The sequence below is a fragment of the Choristoneura fumiferana genome, chromosome 24 (assembly GCF_025370935.1).
Source record: "Choristoneura fumiferana chromosome 24, NRCan_CFum_1, whole genome shotgun sequence".
Taxonomy (NCBI): domain Eukaryota; kingdom Metazoa; phylum Arthropoda; class Insecta; order Lepidoptera; family Tortricidae; genus Choristoneura; species Choristoneura fumiferana.
The window spans coordinates 14,359,065-14,381,914 of NC_133495.1; the positions used below are offsets into that span (position 1 = coordinate 14,359,065).

At 38.6% G+C, this 22,850-nt stretch overlaps 2 protein-coding genes across 4 annotated transcripts in view; one reads left to right on the forward strand and one right to left on the reverse strand.

Annotated features, from left to right (window-relative positions):
- Positions 1–1,219: 1,219 nt before the first annotated feature.
- LOC141441478 (mitochondrial S-adenosylmethionine carrier protein-like) lies at positions 1,220–6,950 on the forward strand. Its single transcript, XM_074106231.1, has 6 exons — positions 1,220–1,324; positions 2,865–2,985; positions 3,649–3,794; positions 4,300–4,398; positions 5,214–5,369; positions 6,305–6,950. The coding sequence occupies exons 1-6, from the start codon at positions 1,268–1,270 to the stop codon at positions 6,605–6,607; spliced, it is 882 nt and encodes a 293-aa protein (XP_073962332.1). The 5' UTR covers positions 1,220–1,267; the 3' UTR covers positions 6,608–6,950.
- A 1,181-nt stretch (positions 6,951–8,131) lies between these two features.
- Positions 8,132–22,850, reverse strand: part of Rhp (GTP-Rho-binding protein rhophilin) — a 214,970-nt gene continuing 200,251 nt past the window's right edge. For all 3 annotated transcript variants that reach the window (XM_074106219.1, XM_074106220.1, XM_074106221.1), the window contains exons 5-16: positions 18,942–19,095; positions 17,455–17,596; positions 15,803–15,894; positions 15,193–15,342; positions 14,563–14,712; positions 14,123–14,201; positions 13,503–13,616; positions 12,869–12,989; positions 12,200–12,333; positions 10,862–11,481; positions 10,169–10,321; positions 8,132–9,650 (exon numbers count right to left, since the gene is read on the reverse strand). In XM_074106219.1, the coding sequence (XP_073962320.1) occupies positions 9,450–9,650; positions 10,169–10,321; positions 10,862–11,481; positions 12,200–12,333; positions 12,869–12,989; positions 13,503–13,616; positions 14,123–14,201; positions 14,563–14,712; positions 15,193–15,342; positions 15,803–15,894; positions 17,455–17,596; positions 18,942–19,095 (2,110 nt within the window). In that variant the 3' untranslated portion in view covers positions 8,132–9,449. The remainder of the gene's footprint in view (positions 9,651–10,168; positions 10,322–10,861; positions 11,482–12,199; positions 12,334–12,868; positions 12,990–13,502; positions 13,617–14,122; positions 14,202–14,562; positions 14,713–15,192; positions 15,343–15,802; positions 15,895–17,454; positions 17,597–18,941; positions 19,096–22,850) is intronic.

The window sequence follows — 22,850 nt, forward strand, 5'->3', positions numbered from 1 at the left end:
TGCCAACCTAGAGGGAAAAACATCAAAAAGAAACTCTTCAGCGCAAGCACAGCTGCTTGGTAACGTCACTGAATAATTTGATATAGTTTGTTTTTCAGTTTGATATAGTTTTATCTCATAATGTTGTAGTTGTAATGTTATAAGCAATTTAAGATGTTCAGTAAAGAATAAGTATAGGAATTGCATTGGACTGTATTGTACCTCAAAACCTTAAGGAATTTCAGATTTTTCCTTTATCGCGTTAAAATTTATATCAGATAATAGAAATTGAGTATAATAGAAAATTTTAATGAATTGAAGAGTAAATTATTTAGCTATCTGGTTAAAAAATCTCAAATCAAATCTCTGGTCATTCAAATCGGTCTAAGAGCTACAGTGCCACAGACAGACACACACACAGACATACAGACACACAGACACACATAGCGGTCAAACTTATAACACCCCTCTTTTACTCTTTTTTTTGCGTCGGGGGTTAAAAACACGGCCGTGGCCCATAGTTCTATCTATTTCTCTAACTTTTTCGACTAGTAGAAGCCCTTTTTTGATAAAATCCCACTAATTATAAATGCGAGTATGTAAGTCTGTTTGTTTGTTTGTTACTCGATCACGTCAAAGCTGCTTAACCGATTTAGATGAAATTCGGTAAGCAGATAGTTTGAGTCTCAGGAAAGCACATAGGATAGTTTTTATCCCGGGAAATTGCATAGTTCCCGCGGGATAGCGGTAAACGAATTCTACGCGGACGGAATCGCTGGTAACAGACTAGTCGTTATTAATAACTCCATGACATAGACTGGGTCGCGTGGATGGTATATAAACCTTCAAACCATATGGTTAGAATACTATTATAAAAACCAACCGTGAAAAATTATATAACTGTTGGTGAACACCACATTTAAATTCGCCGGTTACTTTAAAGGACGTAAGCGTACAGACGGCGGGAAGTGACTTTAGTTTATACAATGTACAAGATGCCTCACAAGTTTTTAGTGAACTTAATTTCCTAATATAATCGCCTATTGCTCGCTCACCTTGTAATTTTAATAATTTGTTTTCTGTATCGGCACTGTGACATAGGTCTGGTGTACAATAAAGAGTCTTTGTATTGTATTGTATTGTATAATATGATATAAGATATAATATATATATTTATTATATTATATATATATCATTTAGTAAATAAAATAAGTTTAAATGATATAGTATTTTGGTATTCTAATAGTCTAGTATTAGTAGTATTTAGTGATTTTGTGGCACCGACACCATGGAGTCACTGGAGGAAACAAAATTGAAAAATTCCACATATTTGGCGCCTGGAATCGTAAGTAAATTTACTAAATAATTCACTAACGTCAATTAAGTAAGTACAGGTGTAGTGTCGGTATTTATATCGTGCTGTCTCAACTAGCTTCAGTACTCATACTACGAGTAGGTACTAACAGCCAGCAAAAGTCGATGGTCCATCCACTTATGCAGGCCATTGTACCTACAGCTGTACCTACATTTTTCATTTTGACATATTTGACACTAAGGCCCTGTCCGCACTGCGAATTTTTTCCGCGTGGTTTTTTCTCGCAATTCTGAAATACGTTGAATCTTATACGAGTTGCACTGGCGGAAAAAAAATCGCAAAGAAGTTCCTGGACTACTGGAGTTGGTCGAATTTAACTTGCAAGATTTGACTACAGACAAACAGACAGACAACGGGACAGGTGAAACTAAATAAAAGCTTGTAAAATAAGGTTGGCACGTGTGTGATATGACACGTAACATTTAAATTGAAAATGTCGATATATATAAGTATTAATTTAGTTTTGTTTAGGTACTGTGAAAGAATCCGATAAAACTAATAGTTATCAATGAATTGTTAAAAAATTCTGGTAAGTATATTTATTCAGCTGATAGGTATTCTACATGACACAACCAGACGCAATTGACATAATAAAACTGTAAGTGGTCGATCTCGGAACATTGAAAATATTTGAGAATATTTTTTTCTGTGGGTATTTAGCGCAAAAGAGCCCAAAACAATGATCTTTGATGTGTTTGTCGGTTTGTTTGTTCGCTGTTGTTTCATCTCAGGAACGCGAACGGCTTAACGCACGTGGTTTCCACTGATATATTTTAATTATTTTAGATTATTTTTTACTGTTTATTTCATTTGAATCGGTTCACAAATAAAAAAGATACGTCACTGTAAAGAATTTAATCGAACAGTATTGAAAGAACACACACACACACACAAACATCACGCCTGTATTCCCAAAATGGGGTAGGCAGAGCATATGAAACGTTACCGCTTCGGAGCCACTTTTAGCAAGTTTAGGTTTATAGTTTGACAAAAAAGGTACAATAGTGACAGGTTGCTAGCCTGTCGTCTACGGTATACCTTAACCTATATCCTCAGTCAGTATTGGAAGAATCGCTGCTAATAATAATATGGCTGAAACTTTGATTGACTGAGTATAGTCTGTAAAATTATGATCATTTAATGTTAATATTATAGATACAAACCAAACTTTAACCAACGTGAGTTGATCAATATGGTTAAAGCATGTCAATGAGTTCATGATTCTCCTGGCTCTCTCAAAGGAGACAGTCTATGAATGAGAGAAGAGACCACCATCGGCAGACTTGTAAAGAACCTAGAGGTGTCACCATAGACAAGACTCTCCCAATGAATCACACACACTCCATTGAGAACCTGGATAGCTTTACGATCGACGATTTTAACAATGTTTACTTAAGTATTACTTGTTTGCTTTGTGGGTACTACGGCCCAAGCCATCTCTTTCTTGCAGCCTGTGGCGGGACGTATATGGGCCGAAATGATGATGATGATGACGATGATGTTTTTGCAGGCGGGCGCAGTGTCCGGCTTCACCGTGGTAATGGCCTTGTACCCGCTCGATACTCTCAAAACTCGCTTGCAGAGTGCACAGGGCTTCCACAAGGCTGGGGGTTTCAAAGGGGTTTATAAAGGTACGTTTGGGATAGTATAAATACTCTTATAGTCTTGTAAGTAGATTTGTGAGTAAATTCGAAATAATTTAATGAATCAGGAGTTACTTTGCGGAGGTCTATATCAAGGAACTAAAAGAATTTCTTTGCTCACCCGCGACCTTATAATAGCTACCGTTTATGCAAGATATGCGTGTTCATGCAGTTCCTCCACCTCCATACTGTTCATTGAGTAGATTCGCTTTGCCGCAATTCGAGATATCTATTGAGGATTAGTGCCGGGCTGAAGTATTAGCTATCCGACAACAGATGGTGCTGCCAGTTATTTTCGTACTGTCGCCATCTATGGGCTACCATTTACGAAAACATAGTAAGTATAGTGCCACTCGGCGACTCAAAATGAGTTGTATACATTGTATGAAACTAAAATAACGCGACCGAAAATACGTGACACAAGTTAACAAATTACGCATCTCTAACTTAATTCTTACTTTGAACTAAATTACATCATTTCAGTATGGCCTGAGTTCAAAACTAGGTCCATGGTGTTGATGAATTTTAACAGCCTACCCCCGCCCCCCACCCCGCCGGCGTCGTTAAGTTGCGGCGTTGGGGTTATGTTATGTGGCGTTAAGTTGTGTAACTTTATGAACTCTACCTCAATGGCAATACTTACGTTCGCAGGCCTAACGCCAGTAGCCATAGCGTCGATGCCAAGTGCGGCGCTTTTCTTCGTATCCTACGAGACCTTAAAGGCACTGATGGAGCCCCTAGTGCCCCCAGCGTTTGTGCCTGCGGCACACAGCGGTGCTGCCGCTGTTGCTGAGATCGTAAGTTAATAACACTGCCAATGAGTGTGTCTTGGCAGGCGTTCGCTAGATGGCGTTAGTATCGTGAAGTCAGCTTGACGTTACTGTCTTGCTTGTGATTGGCTCATTTAGTTATTTAACGAAACACAACCGTGCGTGATGCAAATAGCTGTCTTACTCCTCTATCACTGGATATTCATACACACACACACACACAAACATCACGCCCGTATTCCCAAATGGGGTAGGCAGAGCACACGAAACGTTACCGCTCCGGAGCCACTTTTAGCAATTTTAGGTTTCAAGTTTGACAAAAACGCAACGGTACAATAGTGACAGGTTGCTAGCCTGTCGCCTACGGTATACCTTAACCTATATCCTCAGTCGCCTCTTACGACATCCACGGAAGAAATGGAGAGGTAAAATTCTAACCCGACATCACATGGATATTCATATATACCTACAATACGATTTTGAAATGCGATAATGCAGCAAAAATATTTACATTATGTAATTTTTGTTCCAGATTACTTGTCTGATCAGAGTGCCAACTGAAATTATGAAGCAAAGAAAGCAGACGTACATCGGCGTCGACAAGAGAAGCAGCTTTAGTATTCTTTATAAAGTAAGCACTTTTATAAAAGCTATACCAACCGCTATACAAGAACAATGTAGTATCGAAATGGTAGATGATGTATTTAGCATTCATTTTACCAGGTTATGTTTTAGTTTTTCAAGTTTATTCAATTTCAAAAATCACCGTCACACTTTAGATAGTTAAGTAATTCAGCAATTTCTGAGCTAAAAGCCCGGCTATATATCTTACCCTATAATATCTTAGACGAAATTAAATGTTTATTTACATTCTGTCCTAATCTTGTAGAATAAAAGATTTTACATCTTACCTGAACTATCTGTTCAGATCTATTGAATTTCTTGCGGTCTGATTCTACGTTTCTTCTCTTCTCTTAGCCTGCAATCCCCCTGGTGTTGCAGGTGTCTATGGGTGGTGGTGATCTCTTACCATCAGGAGACCCACTTGCTCGCTTTCCATCCAGTCGTAAAAAAAGGAAATCATAAATGTTTCTTTTTAGAAGCTTTTATTTAGTTTCACCTGTCCCGTTGTCTGTCTGTCTCACTGTGTAATCAAATCTTGCAAGTTGAATTCGACAAACTTTCAGTAGTTAGATTGACTTGAAATTTGGTATACTTATGTAAATTGCGTGACAATACAATAATCTGGTAGTGAAATCCTGGTAGTCCGGCCAGGATCGTCTCCGCAGGACGGAACTCTTTTTCGGTTAATGGCATCGACTTCAAATTTGGTATTAATGTAGTTTGGGTGACCATACAAGTACAGTCAATAAAAAGTACAGTCACCAAAAAACGCTTGTATTAAAAATGTTGTTTTTTTGCCAAAACCTTATATTTGATCCACAGGCTTACAAATCAGAGGGTATCCGCAGGGGCGTGTTCCGGGGGTACTTGTCCACTGTCGCCCGGGACCTGCCCCGCAGTCTCATCGACATGCCCATCTGGGAGTGGCTGAAGGAACAAGTCAGGAGACGGAATAATGGGAAGGTTACTAGTTTCCAGGTGACGATTCGATGTAATGGGCTATGGCTTTAAAATGTGCCAGGTTATTGTTGATTTGGATGCCTTTGTTGAATGGAGACGTAAATTTGATTCTGAGCCGTCCGCTTTTGGAACAAGCGATGCTGATTTACAAGTTAATTACACGTCTTTGACATCCAGAGATATCCAGCATCCAGAGACTTGGTTTTGGTACAAAGGAGAAGTGGAAAGGAGGCTTCCCATGAGGCTGACAGTTACTTTAAATAAGTTAGTTAAATTAAATCGGTCTTACCTATAGAAAATCTTTTTTTAAATAAAGGTTAATAAGTTTTTGCTGCTGATTGTACTTTTTGTTGACTGTACTTGCATTGTCATCTAAACTACACAACACACACAACGGCGCCAAATTTCATGACTCTATACCCGGCGGATAACATTTTGAGATTATATCCCTATCCCGTGGGAATATCGGAATACAAAGTAGTATGTGTTATTTCAGATGTCTAGTTATCTACATACCAAATTTCATTAAAATCTGTCCAGCCGTTTTAGCGTGAAGGAGTAGCAAACATACACACACATACAAACTTTCGCATTGATAATGCTATTAGGACAGCAGGATTCAATGGTTGCTTTTTTTTTTTTTTTTATACGACTGGAAGGCAAACGAGCAAGTGGGTCTCCTGATGGTAAGAGGTCACCACCGCCCATAAACATCTGCAACACCAGGGGTATTGCAAACACGTTGCCAACCTAGAGGCCTAAGATGGGATACCTCACGTGCCAGTAATTTCACCGGCTGTCTTACTCTCCACGCCGAAACACAACAATGCAAGCACTGCTGCTTCACGGCAGGATTAGCGAGCAAGATGGTGGTAGCAATCCGGGCGGACCTTGCACAAGGTCCTACCACCTGCAAAACTTTGCATGTATATTGTGTTCATCTTTCTTTTTAGAGTGCATGTTGCGGCGCAGCGGCAGGCGTGGTCGCCGGTACACTGACAACGCCTTTTGACGTCGCCAAAACCCGCATCATGCTCGCCAAGTCTGCGCACAGCACCGCACATAGCTTGCGCATACAGACAGTACTGCGTATGATATACCGAGAAGCAGGACTGCGGGGCCTATTCGCTGGGTGTACACCACGCGCGAGCGCGTTTATGATGAGCTATTTTTTCTTTTTTGGAGCGTATGACGAGATTAAAAGCAACGTGGAAAAGAGGTTGCAAGATGAAGATACTTTTAAGATTTGGTTGTAGGTTTCTTAATCTAGATGGCGCTTTGTTAAGAATTCGATCTTTCTAACGCCCCCTATGGATGAAGTAATGAAACTAAGTTTCAAGTGAGTTGATGAATTAACATTTATTATTATTATTAAGATTTATCCTGAAGATGAGAGACTTGTCTAAGACAGTTTGCTATGAACTGATATACGTCAAAACACCTGTTTATCGGTTTTTTTTATTCGACTGGATGGAAAACGAGCAAGTGGGTCTCCTGATGGTAAGAGATCACCACCGCCCATTAACATCTGCAACACCAGGGGTATTGCAGATGCGTTGCCAACCTAGAGAGAGGCCTATGATGGGATACCTCAAGTGGCAGTAATTTCACCGGCTGTCTTACTCTCCACTCCGAAACACAACAGTTTTTTTTGTATTGTTTAATTTTTTATGGTTACATTCTTGATGTGTCGTTAACTGGTGGATACTGCTTATTTTTGATTAATATGTCATAATAATGTACACATCATTGTTTTTTCATTACTGTGATTAAGAATTATTTTATGATTTTTTGTGTAAAATAATGTATTAATTAGTAGGATTAATAACAAATGCCTTTAAACAAAATTTATTGTTCACTTTAACCATAACAATTTATACAACTTTTATGTTTTTACAATGATATACATCTCCTTAACTACCTTTATACATAACATGACATAACATTTATCAAACAAAACTATAATAATACGTTCTTTATATTTCTGGGTGCGATCAATGTAAATGATTAAAAATCGATCACAACCAAAATTAAAATAAGCTATTTTATAAATACTGAATTTTGTGACAAACACACAATAACATAAACGTAAGTAATTGATAATACTTTAAGCTTAGGTGGAAAAAATAAGTGAAAAAATAATAAGGACATTTTTCAATCTAATGAACCACCAACTGCAGACGTCTTGATCAGCTAAAGACGTGGCAGCTCGTACGTACGTAATATATAGAGAGTTAGATAAGTTTTATGCAGTCAACAGTATCAATTAAGTTGACATTATGAAATAAAATATATTTTTTGATGCTGACTGTACACATGAATAAAACAAATTCAAATTCGAAGCTGTACATATTACAATATAGCTGATACTACAAGGAGTCTCTGACCCTGGCTTTGAGTGCAAGGTTCAATTCTACTGAGCTAAGTACTTTTGTTTTGTAACATTTTACAATAACTTGAATATAGATAATTAATTGATCCTCAAAACATAATCATTAAAACAGTGTATCGCCATGTGCAAATGTCATTTCTTTACGGTAGGTGGCCTAGTGGTTTGACCTATCGCCTCTCAAGCAGAGGGTCGTGGGTTCAAACCCCGGCTCGCACCTCTGAGTTTTTCGAAATTCATGTGCGGAATTACATTTGAAATTTACCACGAGCTATGCGGTGAACATCGTGAAAACCTGCACAAACCTGCCATTCAATGGTGTGTGTGAAGTTGCATGGGGCAACTATGGCAAGCATGTGCCACATTTAATACTGTGATGATGATGTAAAAAAAATTAAGACTAAACATTAATAAAAATTGCAGAACAAAAGTCGCTCAGTTGTGCGAATAGAATAGAACCTTACGTTTGAAGCCCTATGGTTAAAGACATTCTGTATAAGCAGTGTAGTATACGTAAACTAGATGGCATTAGTTTCAATTGGTTACGCCATCTATGCAGCTATGACTGGAACTAAAAAATAATCACAACTACTAACGCCATCTAGTTCAAAAGACAAAATACATAATAATGATAAATATAAACACAAACATGAAATAATAAAACCAAGACACCGATATTTAAAAAATCGAACCCGCGACCTAAAAACCGCTAGTATTATTTCAAGTTCAAAATGCATCTTTTTAATTATTATTCGTGGAATGTTTAATCGTGTCAAATTAACAAGTAATGTTATTCGTAAAGAAACTTTGGAATTTCATAGCCTTCTTTAAGGAACCGATAGTCTAACTATATATTTAGAAAGCTAAATATATAATAGTTGCATTAGCCAGCATTGGTTACCACTGAGTCTCTTCTGCATAAAAAAGAAGAATAAGTTAGACTCAAGCTACTCGACTATAGATGGCGCTGACTCGATAAGAAAAATCCATATCGCACTATATAAGTACATATTATATTACAAATTGGACGGATTATGGATGTAATTAATTATAAAAATAAATTATAAGTTTTTGATATCACTTTTTTTAAATTCAACTAATTAAAAACTTCTCATTAGACACAGTCTAGACCTTTATTAGCACACAAACGATCTATTTTCACATAAAACTCAATGAAGTGCATCACTATTAATCTGAAAGCTAAATATAATGCTTTATATTTCTTTTTAAACTCGAGTAACTAACTTCACCATAACAGTTATAAAGCATTCAAAGACCCTGACAAAATAACCTAAGAACACTGTTAGTGCATGCTACTTACCGACAGGTGTCGCTGACTTTATAACTAGCAATTAATGGCGCGCCAGCAAGCCCAGATAACAGTGTTAAATTCACAGAACTAATAATAAGAACAATAAAAATATCGTCATCGTGTGTATTTCTTTCTACAGTCCATGTGTCCAATTTTTCGCCTTACCCACTGTCAATGACATGTTTATAAAGTTTTCATAAGTTTTAGTAGATTATGGTATTTATCAATATTAAATCCTTTTTGAACCACCATTTCTGCAATAACCCATATTTGAGTAGTTTACAGACCGAGGTGGGAAAACTAGCCAAGCCGCATTTCTACTTCTCTTATTAATAGCTCTGTATTCATACCTAACTTGTAAACTCAGCTACTGGACAATAGATGCCGCTGTTGTAACTTATCGGAATATGACGTTGCTAGTGTGTGAACCTCGGTGCGAGCTGTTGTCTCTGGTGGTGTTTCGTCGGAAGGGGTTCCAAGACGGCGCCCGGCGCGCCGAGGAGCGGGCGGTGGCAGCTGTTGAACCGCTGGAAGCTGACGAGGCAGCTGACACGGAACCCTGGTTGGAATTAGACTGGCGAGCGATGTCGGGGGACGACTGGAAAGTTGAAAGTTTTATGTTCATTAAATATAAGTAAGACATGGGCGATCGACTTTCGATCGGGCTAAAACATGAAGGCAAGTATTTACCTCGAGATACTAGACCAATTGTCGGCTCGCAAAACCCCCACACATAGCAAATTTCATTGGAATCGTTCTAACCGTTTCCATGATTCTCGAAATAAACAAATATACAGGACTTGCTTGTTTAAAGGTATCATGTAATTATCATGCACGACTGAGCTTTATGGTGAAGGAAAGTATAGCCAGGCTCCAGCACACTACCACGAAGCAATTTTAGTAAAACTGTACTGTATTGTCATCATCATCACCATCAAATCAGCTGTAAGACGTTCATTGTTGGAAATATGCCTCCCCCAGTCCAGTCGGTTTGGTCGGAAGCGGTCTGCACTGTGATTTATCGTATTGTATTATAAGTAGCTCTTATGTAACTGACTAAAATTGAAAAATTTAGTTGGGTCTTGTGAAATAGACCAGTCAGAGACAAGAATTTACCTTGGCTAAGCTCTTGTCCATCGGCGTGGCAAGCCGCAGAGCGAGCGAGTCTCCAGCCTTCTGTATGAGCGCTACCACCTCCTCGTGCGAGCTCCATTTCACGTCCTTGTCTCCCACTGAGATGATGAAATCACCTTCACGCATACCACCGATCTGTAAAGTCAAAATATGCTTTAGTTCCCTTCCTGTGTCTATTTCCTGAATGCTACGAATTGGCAGTCTTTAAATCAAGTTTTACTGAGCTTGTTGCAAGTTTGTTCCAACTTAGATCACATCTACGCTTACTCTCAGGCATGATTGTGATCAAATATAATTCACCGGGCTAGAGGAGTTCGTTGCAGTTGGAATATAGACATAGTAACGATTGTATCTTATTATCATTCAAACCTATAAAAGAGTGGAGACTTAAAATTTGGCTGACAGATCACTCCGAAACTAATAGAGGGATAGTAAAAAAGGATTTTCCGAAGTCCCCACGAGACAGATGGCTAGCCAATTTTTTATGATCGGTTCCAGGAAATTTTGACTAAAGAATAAGTATAAATCCTAACTATTTCAGTCATACTGCGATTACAAATACGCGAGTGACCCATGTATTTTTATATACCTGAGTCTCTAAGGAGTTATATTTCAAAGATATACTCTCTTGACTATTCCTTTTCTACTGTACTTGTATAATTTTCAAATACTCACATCGGCCAAGGAATTAGGTTCAACGGCTGCAATCATGACAGGTGCATCTCCTCTCACAGAGAATCCGAATCCTTCATCATCAGTCTTCGAATTCGCCACATTGTATTCGCTCGCTACCCTCCTCAAAGGCTCTTTCCTCCTCTCTCTCCCATTCTTCAGCTTCCCATTCACATTTTCCGTATTAGTCTTGACATAACATTCATTATTCCTATAGTCATATTTATCGTAATCTAAAACTTTTGGATGGTAGTCGATATTGTTGTAGCTATTGATGTAGACTCCATTCTGCTTCATAACCCTTTGTAGTTTCTTGTCATAATCGTCGTATTTCTCGTCGTTTCTGATTACGGAATTGTAGTAAGTGCTATTGTCTTCGGATCTGTCTCTTTTCTCGGATCTTTTTCCGTTTTCTATGTCTGTGTAGTCTCGTCTCTGTCTTTCGTTTCTTCGGGAGCTGGCGCGGCGTTGGTCGGTGTGTTTCTGGAGTGTAATGAGGCGGGGGGCGCTCCAGTGCCGTTTGGCGGAGAACACCGCGATGGGGCCTAGAGATTTGAAGAGATCGTCGACTCTGTGCTGTGCGAAGTCCGGTGGCGTCAGGGACAGTTGGAATTTGGAGGATGCTGGAACGTTGGGAAAAATGTTGATTAATTTATATTTTTTGGATTATTCGTTTATTTAAAATTGTACAAGTACCTTCCGGAGGCTTCAGTAGCTAAGTATTTGTGGGACTTGAACAGTATAATTAAACATTTCTATGAAATAAACAGCCGGTTCATGGTCACCCGCAATAGGTACCGATACTACTGACGTGTTGTTAATATAGAGAAGAGGATTAATATTTGATACACATAGTTAGTAGTTTATCTGGATGTTCAACTATCCCAATCGCGCACAACAGTGCCCACTACTGCATATCAAATAAGGGATATGTATCAGATTACACAAATAAATAAAAAATCTAAATACAGAATGGTAATTTGATATAATACAATTTTATAAATTTGCAACTATACAGAATTATTATAAAAGGAAGCTAACTTAACCTAAACTGATTTGTAGATTGCACGATTAAAAAGTTTCGTTAGTTAATTGTTTTGTCAAAAATGATATTACATGACAATAGTCATGGTACCTAATAAGGTACCTATTTAACTCTGCCTATTATTCTTACTTCTTATGTATTGCAGCATGGTCTCCGTGAAAAATGGGAGTGTAAAAATAGTATCTTTGAATAATGTGATTCAAAAATTGATCTAAGTATATTTCTAAACCTTCTTATTCTAAAGGAGGCCTGTCCACTGCAGTGGGATGTATAAATGATCTGCAAGTAAGACTTACGTAGTATGTTGGGTGCGTCGAGCAGCTCCAGCTCACCGATGTCGGGCGCGTCGCGCAGTGCGCTGCGCTCGCGCACGGCGCGCTCGGCGTGCGCGCGCACCATACGCGCCAGTGGCTCCTTGTCGCGGAGTTCACTGTACATAAATTCACACATTATACGACCGTATAGCCTAGTGGGTAACCTGACTGTGAAGCTCGAGGTCCCGGGTTCCATTCTCAGTCAAGGCAGATTATAAAAGTTTAAAATCCCTTGTCATTTTTTTTCAAAGTTCAATATCTTAAAAACAGCAGAATAAATTATAATATATCATAGCTACGAACTATCACAAGGAAACTTGCTTTCACGTACAAAAAACGGTATCGAAATCGGTCCATCTGTTTGAGAGATACGTTGGCACAGACAGACACTCTGACGTCAAAGTTATAACACCCTTTTTTGCGTGGGGGGTTAAAAATATGAATGTTGTGCTTGAATTTTGAATGTTTATTTATTTATGTGTGCATGTAAACTCTTTATTTTATAAATAAACAAAGACAATTGACAAACGTTGATGTAGGTCTACAATGGATAAGTATGTTTATACGTTGTCTAGTACCAATACCCAAGCAATCAATATGGTCGGTCAACAGTAGGTATTAGTTTGGATAGTTAGTTACAAGGGTACTGACCGGCACATCCTCTGCAGCCGAAGCGCTTCCTCGTAAAGCGCCTGCGCCTCGGCAAGGTGCGCGCGACCCAGCACCGCAAACTCCAGCTCGTCCTCCAACTTTACGGACGTTGTTACGGAGCCTGGAATAAGTTGTGGTTAGCGCCATCTGTCGGTGACTTAAGGGAATTACTTATGGGATTTTAAGCGTGACATCTGGATGATGACAGTATAAGAGTATACGACTTGAAAGACGTTAAAATATTAAGAACGATCTTATTGAAGAAACTGATGTGATAAGGAAAAGTAGAATAGTGGCTAATTTGATAGTAATTGCCATAATTCAGTCATTGCATGAAAAGTATGAAAACATTTGATTATTACACCATTATTATTGATAATATTAGGTACGGTCATAAGACCGGCGTTGCGGGACTATGTTACACTAGTAAAGCAGATAAGCCGTTATTTGTATCTTGTTTCTTTTCTCTCTTATTTCGAAATTTATTCATCTATTCTCATTAGCCTTACTTTATATTAACTGCTACAAATTACGATTGCAAACATTTGTTTTGATTAAAGCAATCCTATACGGTATAGTCACTAGCGCCATCTCTCGTCGAGTAGCAATAACTACGAAATACTAAATAATTTACCGTTGTCAACGCTGCGATCGTTAGCTGCGTGGTAGAGCGCTGCAACGCGTTCGCGCGCGCGCGGCGTCGAGTTCGCGTGAAGAAGCCCCGTTGCGCAGTACTGGTGGGCTAGGGCTGTCAAAACAAATTAATAATAGTAATAATAATCTTTATTTCTCTTACAAATTTAACTGATATAACAAAGTTATTGGCTAGATATAATGTTAAGGGAAAATACAATACAATACAATACAAATATTCTTTATTGCACACCATAAGGCAGTACAAAAAACTTATAATATAAACACTTTGATTCAGGGAAAATAAATATTATTTGAAAATAATTCTTATATCTCATTTCATAACAAAGAAAATAACATATGTGTGCAAAACACAATGGATAATCTTAGTATAGAAATTGATTAAATAATTAAGAATAGAGATGTAGTGAATATGTTTTTTCAACGCAACGCAACTAGCTTACTGAAGTTAATTGAGGAAGCAAGATAAATACGAACTTATCTGACAAATTACGATGGAAAAACATTATTCAGCGGATTTGTACTTTTTTCTATGTATTGAATTTAGTTTCTTTATTCAAGTACAGTTAACTTAAGGTTTTTTAAAAATACTGCAAATACCTTTATAAAATTCAGTCTTGACGTGGACCAATGAGACCCACGAGTATGGCACGTAGTTGAAGACTCCTTCTGTTTGCATCTGCAATGTCAAATACAGGCAAACAATTTATGGAAAGTCCGTCAACACGATGTACCAATGAGATAGATACGGTTAAAGTTACAAAAATATGTGTCCCTACACAGCTTTATTGCGTAACATATTTTTCTAATTTTAGTCGTACCTACAATCTGTTTTTTTACTATAAACCACAACCCTGTTTTGCCTCCTTTCTAATTAGGGTGCGGAAATCAACTAATACAGCCTTTAGATGACCCATAGACCTATTCCCCATTGTTGTAAAATGTTTATAACGACTTAGTTCTTTGACGACAACCATCGTTTTGTCAAATAAATTATTTCATTCATTCATCCACTCCGATAACTTTCGCATGAGCATCACCTTCTGATAGAGCTGGTGGTATGTGTGCGCGCACTGGGCGGCCTCCTGCGCGAAGTCGAGGCACATGTCGAGGTCGTCGCGCAGCTCGCCGCGCGCGCACTCCCGCGCCTGCAGTTGTAGCTTCTCGAACAGGCACTCGCGCGCTTGCGCCTGCCAACGACATGTTCATAGAATACACTCTTTTATGAATTGGATCACATTGTTTTGGGGTCCTGGCTTGTTTTGTCGAATTTTTGCGCCCGAATGTTGCCATGATTACACGTGTCGTTTCAATTACTAGCCCCCATAAAATATGCCGAAATTACGTCATGTTTTGGCATACAACCAAAATTCGGTCGGGCGTAAACTACTTAGGGGCTGTTTCACGGTCCATTGATTAGTGTTAACTGACGGTTAAATGTGATGCCGTCTCCGTCTACTCCAACAAAACAAATAGAGACGGCATCACATTTAACCGTCAGTTAAGACTAATCAATGGATGTTGAAACAGCCCCTTAATATTCGATGACGGATCACGTCAAATTTTGAAGTAATTTCGGCAAATCTTTCGTTGCTAGTAATTGAAATCGCTTTGCAGAGTAGGTACAGACCGACTACCATATATCTATTGTGCCATAATGTATAACATACCGTCATGGTAGCAGCCAGTACGAGGAGCGTGTCAGCTGCGAGATCCACCGACGGCGCGTTGGTGAAGTTCTCGTGGATGTAGCGAAGCGTCCCGGCTGCGCGTAGCAAGGCGTCAACTGCACCGTCCAAACCAAGCGACGTATGCCGCTCCTGATAGACAAAAATAATAATATAAGAACGTGTAAGTATTGACAATGCTTGATAGCAAGTAGTAGTTGTATCCGCTCTACAAATTAAGTAAACATCAACCAGTCGAAGGGATGTAGTTAAATGATAGAGTGAGCAATATTATCGAGTTTCCAGACAGTCCAGCACCAGCTGTTATTCGTGTGTTGACTTCTGGCCGGAAGGTGTGGTGTGGTGTTCTCGCGCTTAAGGGAAGTAAGGATATAAAACCCTAAATAGTTAATATGTCTATGTAATAGTTATTTTTTTTTGAAAAATACGAATGTTTGTATAACAATAATAATATCTCGTTCTCGAGTCGAGTGTTTATATCCGTTGCTTAGCATTCACACAAGCTTTGCTTACATCGGGACTGTGTCAATTGGTGTCAAATGCCCTGTGATATTTATTTAATTATTAAGATGAGCTGCCAAAATAATAGTACCTGTTTTGCACCTATTTGCGTGTAGATACCAGCAATGTTGAAAAGGACGCACGCTTTCTCAAATGCTACTGTTCGTTGACACGATGGCACTCCTGAAATCACAAAGAAATAGTTATGTCATATGTTTTTGTGAAACTTTCAGTTTTTATCACGCTTATATAAACTTCCCCCTATCCCCCGTGGTGTCGTGTTAGAATTACACCTCTCCTTTTCTTCCGTGGATGTCGTAAGAGGCGACTGAGGATATAGGTTAAGGTATACCGTAGGCGACAGGCTAGCAACCTGTCACTATTGTACCGTTTTTGTCAAACTTAAAACCTAAAATTGCTAAATTGTAGCGAAGCCGCAACGTTTCGTGTGCTCTGCCTACCCCATTTGGGAATACAGGCGTGATGTTTGTTTTTGTGTGTGTGTGTGTGTGTGTGTGTGTGTGTGTGTGTGTGTGTGTGTGTGTGTGTGTGTGTGTGTGTGTGTGTGTGTGTGTGTGTGTGTGTGTGTGTGTGTGTGCGTGTGCGTGTGTGTGTGTGTGTGTATATTAACATCACCTGTAACTAGGTAAGTATGTAAAGATCCATTGAATAAGGTTTTTCCATCGTTTTTTGTCGAAAATGTTCGTATTTTTATTACTTTTTCAGCTAGCTTACTAAAGTTTACTGAAGCTAGTTGAGAGAGGAAGATACAGGTACGAACTTATCCGACAAAATACGATGGAAAAACATTATTTACTACATCTGTATCTATGAGTGTAAAGCCTGGTTTAGACAGCAAGAAAAATCGTACAAATTGCATAACATTGCTCGGCCGTAAAACCCACGAGTTTGTTGTGGTCAAATGAGCGCCGCAATGTAATGCAACTTGCACGATTTTTGTTGCAAATCTAATCTCGGCTTAACGGAATCTTTTGATTTTCACCCACTTTCTATTGTGGCATTGGCATGAAACTTGACATTTATAGTTTTGATGACAAATATGACAATACGCTAATACGGTACCATCGAGCTGATCTGATGATAAAGCCGGAAGCTTGACACTGGAATCGAACAACTTAACCTAGCCGCATTAGGGTTTGTTAGAATCGCCTTAGGGCGTACTTTGACTAAGAATGATATGGATATCATCAACCCAGGGTCTGATGATGAAGCAGTCATGAAGGTTTACCATTACTACTTGTTTTTATTTTATTTATTTACTAGCTGGTGTCCGCGGCTTCGCCCCCGGTGCACTTTTTTTTTGATTTTCTAAATCTTCTTTTATAAGAATCTTCTCCTGACAATAGCAAACACAACAAAAAAAAAAAGAATTTGTGAAATCGATCGTGATGCCGTGACCAAGGGAAATACGAGTAGGGATTCATTTTTATATTTTAAAAAGTAAAGATTTTATTAATTTATTTTAATTTTTTTAACTGTTTCTATTTTTAATAAAAGCTTTTTCCCTGAATCTACATGCATTTTTATCCAAACTACGTATTTATACTAACATTCATGTATTTTTTTTACTAACACTACTACTATAAGAAGGTACTATTCGGTACTTTATATGGTGGCTGGTGGAAAAACAATTCTAAAAGATAATTTCAAACAAGCGCCATCTACCGCCGACTAGCATGAACCTAATACCAATTTACCAAACTATCCGCTAGATGGCCTTACCTGTTAAGGAGTCGAACCACTCGAAGTACACTCCGAGCGAGCGGTCAGGCGGGAAGAAGCGTCGTTCAATGAAGTACAGTTGGTTGTAGTATTTGAAGAGCAGTGCTACGCCGGCTGTGGAGCGGACTGGGGTGCGGATTGCCTGTAAAATAGAGTTTTTGTAGGTTTATTTTTAATGTAACTACTCTAGGTACTCTAGCGACTTCTAGCGCCATCTAGTTGCCATTGTCGACGCTCTATCGAAGTTTCTCAACACTAGCTAAATGTAACTTCCAAGTTCCAACACTCTTCCTACGAACTTCGGTCCCCAAGCATTACATTATTAATGTGATATGACCAAATCAGGCAGGATGTTAAAAAGGCGAATCCATTTTATATTCGTCTAGAAAAAAAACAGCCATTTGATAAAATCCCTAAATCTGTACAACAAAATGAGGCAATGAGTCAAAAAAGGCAAATCGTTTCTTCATTTCATCAGATTTGTTTATAGTGAGTTGATAAAATTTTTGAAACACGTGTCGGTGAGTTAACGGGGCGTCAGACTCCGCGAGGTACTATTATTTATTCTGGCCCTATAGACACTACGAAGTACGAAATGTGCACTTCGTATCTTGCGGTCCCGCTGGCGCTTATATTATCTAATACAAGAGTGAGAGGGACGGTACGATACGAACTTTGATTTTAGAAGGACCAGGACCTATCACCGTAAGTCCTGACTTTTTTACTACCTATACATAATAGCCAAGGATTCTCAGTTTTGTAATTTAAGAAATTATTTCAATAAATTTAAAGCTCTTATTTCATGAAAAAAATTGTATTTCACATAGTACATTCGGCAGATATTTTTACAATTGATTTGTAATTTATGAAGAGTACACGACAGGGTTGCCAACCGTAAAAAAACCGTCGTACATAGGTATATATGCAGCCATGAATTTCGTATGTTGGCTTTCAAACCTCGTACATTTATTATTATGTGCTAAAACCAAAATTAAGGCACTTGGATTTAGGACTTTTTACTCAATGAAATAAAATATTGCAAGTTTCCTACTAAATAAAAATTGTATCTCATAAAAATCTTTTCTCAGGAAACTCAAGTAAAATCACAAAAAACTAAATTTGTCTAAAATCTTAAATAATGGTGGTGCAAAATGTTCGTATGGCCATATTATCAAAATCTCGTAATACATAATTGTACGAGGTTGATAGTGTCCTTGTACCTCGTACCGAGAACCACAAATCTCGTAGTTGTACGAGGAACCTCGTATTGGCAACCCTGGTACACATTGGCGTATCTAGGGTTATTTATCAGGGGGGGGGGGGCTGGATATTTGTGTGAAGATATCAGTATTGTAGAATTTTGAATCGGTAGCCCAATATCCTGGGGTGGGCATATAGACCATACTGGGGTGGGCACTGAAACCCTCTATACGCCTATGCCGGGTACACGAGGATTTATACCAGGCTAAGCATGTATGGGTAATTACTTGTCTCATGTCCATAAAGTCTGAGATGGCGTCTTCGTGAGCGGCAGCGTCCTCGCTGTAGTGCTCCAGGATGAAGTCTTTGAAGGGTTCCCGGAAGTCCACCTCTTTGGTCTCCTTCAGGCCGAGGGGGATCATCGGCATCACGCATTCTTTGCTGGAAAGAGAGCGAAAACATTGTCAGGTTTCCTACATAAAAACAAAATTAATTACTATTGAATAATGTTTTGCCATCTTTTGTCGGAAAAGTTAGTATTTATTTTTTTATTCTACTGGATGGCAAACGAGCAAGTGGGTCTCCTGATGGTAAGAGATCACCACCGCCCATAAACATTTGCAACACCAGGGGTATTGCAGACGCGTTGCCAACCTAGAGGCCTAAGATGGGATGTCTCACGTGCCAGTCATTTCACCGGCTGTCTTACTCTCCACGCTGAAACACAACAGTGCAAGCACTGTTGCTTCACGGCAGGATTAGCGAGCGAGATGGTGGTAGCAATCCGGGCGAACCTTGCACAAGGTCCTACCACCTGCCTTCTTTCGCAATTGCTTTAGTAAAGTTCAGAAGATAGTTGAGATAGCAAAATACGAACATTTCCGACACAATACGACGGCAAATAATTATTGATTTTTTTTTTTTTTTATTCGACTGAATGGCAAACGAGCAAGTGGGTCTCCTGTAATCTAATCAAATATATTTATTTAGGTATGGTATCATTTGAGCTGGTAAATACTGACATAGACAGACAGACTGTTATAAAAAATTAAGACTTTCAGACTTCTCTTGTTGTTTACAGCATGCGCCTCGGACTGAAAGACCCGGGTTCATTTCCTGGCTTTAGCATTTCCTTTCGTTTTTTTTGCAATGTATATGTATGTCAGCGGCCGATCGCAAAATCCGCCAGATTATGAAATTCCTTGGGGTATATTGAGAAATGGCACCATTTCATGAATTGGCTAAGATACATCAGCAGTATCGTTCAAAACTCATCGTTTAACGATTTGCCTTGTGACGTTAAGGCAGATCATGAAATTCCTAAGCATATCATGAAACGCCGCCATATCGGTACTGGCACTGCGCCGGCCGCTCCCGCGGCAGGCTCGTTTTGTTCGCTCGGCTCGTGCGTTATGGTCACAATTCATACTAACCACTCCTCGCTTCGGTCGTCGTACCTAAATTTTTCTTTCTTTCAGCATACCACGATATCGACGAATGCGTTGCTCTAATCGATCTGCCGTATTGTTCCTCAGGCACAGCGTGACATGTCAGCCCAAGTTTTAGGCATATCATGAAATCGCCCCATTTCACGATATGCCTAGGAATTTCGTGATCTGGCGGATTTTACGATCGGCCGCCGTATACGATTCCTATCATGATAAGTAGGTACAGTCACCAGCGTTAATATCTGCCACAGCGGAGCGTGCAAAAATATCTGACACGTCCTTCCGGCCCTATAAATAGAGTCGTATCAGTTATTTATGCACGCTTGTTGTGTCAAATATGGTGCTGGTGACTGTACTACGTTAGTAAATCAAAAGATACATTTAAAACGTCGCTCTGCGCTACATCGCAGCTTATCTCTTCACATCCACAAATCATTTAATAGCAGCCTTTGTAAATACAAACGTAATTATAAGTGTAAAGATCTTAATGCCTTGTTGGCATCTATGTTAGCCACCATAACGTTTCATAAACACTTTAATTTTTATAATAACATCGTTCATCCACCATTACCTACCCTATCTCATATTTCGTTTTCTAGATTTTTCTACCGTACCTAACCACTTACTATCCTGTTTTCTGTTATTTTTATGTGTTTTTTGATTCGAAAAGATCTAGTGATCTATACCAACTATACTTCGTTTTATTTAACATTAGACAAAGGGTAAACAATCTTGACGTGTCTTTTTATTGATCATGTCCTTGCCTAAAATTACCTAAAATTGCTAAAAGTGGCTCCGAAGCGGTAACTTTTCGTGTGCTCTACCTACCCCATTTGGTAATTTTGTTACATATTTGCTGTGACTTCATTTTCTAGTGTTTTTCAATAAAAAGACACATCAAGATCGCTTTCCTCCTTTCTGACGCTAAAAAAAAGCGAAGTATTATATAGTTCAATATTTTAGACTATCGCGGTCGTTACTAATTTAATTAATATAATATAGTTCTTTTGAATCACTCACTCACTCGCTACACATCTGTAATGTGTCATTCCACGCTACTTTTACCCAAGTAAGTATATCTTTCATTTTCTAAATCCTTTACAGGTCTTACGTAAACGTTATTTAATTCAACCATTAAGTACAATTAACCATAAATCAAGCCCATCAGTCCCATGCTCACATAGTAAACTAAGTGCGCTAGATGGGGTCTAACGACAGCGTGAATAGTTGAGACCAATGATGGTTAGGGCGAGGAACACTGCAGGCTAAGTATATTGTATTTCGATCCATTTTATGTAAAGCGTAAACAAAGACGCCATTAACCCGACCATAGACATTAAGTGATGTGAAAACCTAGAACCTATTGCAAAATAATTAATCTGTTCAGTAAATCGATTATTTATTAATTGAATATATCAACGTATTTTTGTCTTTTTTTATTATTTACAATACTTGATTTAATTCCAAAGACTGTTTATTCAATTATAAAAGCAGTAACTATTTTTTGATTTTAGGGATAGTAAATAAAAATAGCTTCTTCATCCGCGCATTAATCGATTTTTAAAATGTAAATGGTTCTACTATCTCTACGCTAGTCTATGCTATTACAGATTATACAAATGTTTCAATCAAGAAATAACGTCAGATTTTGACGAAGATTTTTCAAATGAAAAATAAATATTTAAATCAAGTGAATTTTGGTGAAAAAAGTGATTAGACATCTAGTTAAAAGACACGAATTATAAATAAATGTGTTATTTATTTGATCCAGCGGGTGTTTATACAAGAATTTTGATGAAATCGGTTTGTTTACACTTTTAATAAATAGGGATGTGGACACCACCAATCAATTGACGTACTTTTTATGAGCTGTCAAAACACAATTCTCCCATAGAGTTTGAATGGAAATAGCAACTTATGACGTCACTTGTTCGCACACTCAATCAACTAACTATTTATTTGTTATAAACCAACAAAAAATCTAATTAAAGGAAACTACCTAATTGGAAGCTTAATGGTATGCCAGTTGTCTCCTGACATTTGATAAGAAAATATCACATCTACAGCTATCACAGGATCTAAGCCTTATGAAGCTAAGACCCTAACAAATCAAAGAACCCTGCCATCCTAAACTTAGCCTTAATAATACTGAAATAAAACTTAAAATGAGTCCGTAAAAAGCCTTATAGAACCACAAAGACCGCCGCTCTATTATGCTGTCATTCCGGTAGAGATCTTGCGCGTAGGTACATATATACTAGAAGTATCTATATGACTTGACTAGAGCTTTAGGGGCTGTTTCACCATCCATTGATTGGTGTTAACTGGCGGTTAGGTGTGATGCCGTCTCTATTTGTTTTGTTCGAATAGACGGAGACGGCATCACATTTAACCGTCGGTTAACGCTAATCAATGGATGGTGAAACAGCCCCTAAGCGTAAAAACTTAGTGGGGTTACGATGAAAAATTATTACGCTGGGTGTGAATTGTTCTTGACTTGACGCTTGAGTAGGTATATAAATGTAAAAATATAAATAGGTGGGAGTGTCGCATTATTCGCACTCTCCGATACCTACTGTAATTTTAGTTACTCTTTGAACTCCGTAAGATTCTGGCCCTATACCACGAAGTGCAAAACTCGAACTTCGTATGTTGCCGTCCCGCTGACGCTTATGTCATTTAATACGCGAGTGAAAGGGACGGTGCCATACGAACTTCGATTTTAGAGTTTCGTAGTAGCCCCTCTGT

Excerpts from the sequence above, each read along its gene's own strand:
- LOC141441478 (XM_074106231.1), top strand. The coding sequence starts at position 1,268 with ATGGAGTCACTGGAGGAAACAAAATTGAAAAATTCCACATATTTGGCG. Across the intron at positions 2,986-3,648 it reads TTTCAAAGGGGTTTATAAAG|GCCTAACGCCAGTAGCCATA; the intron begins GTACGTTTGGGA and ends TTACGTTCGCAG. Across the intron at positions 4,399-5,213 it reads GCTTTAGTATTCTTTATAAA|GCTTACAAATCAGAGGGTAT; the intron begins GTAAGCACTTTT and ends TTTGATCCACAG.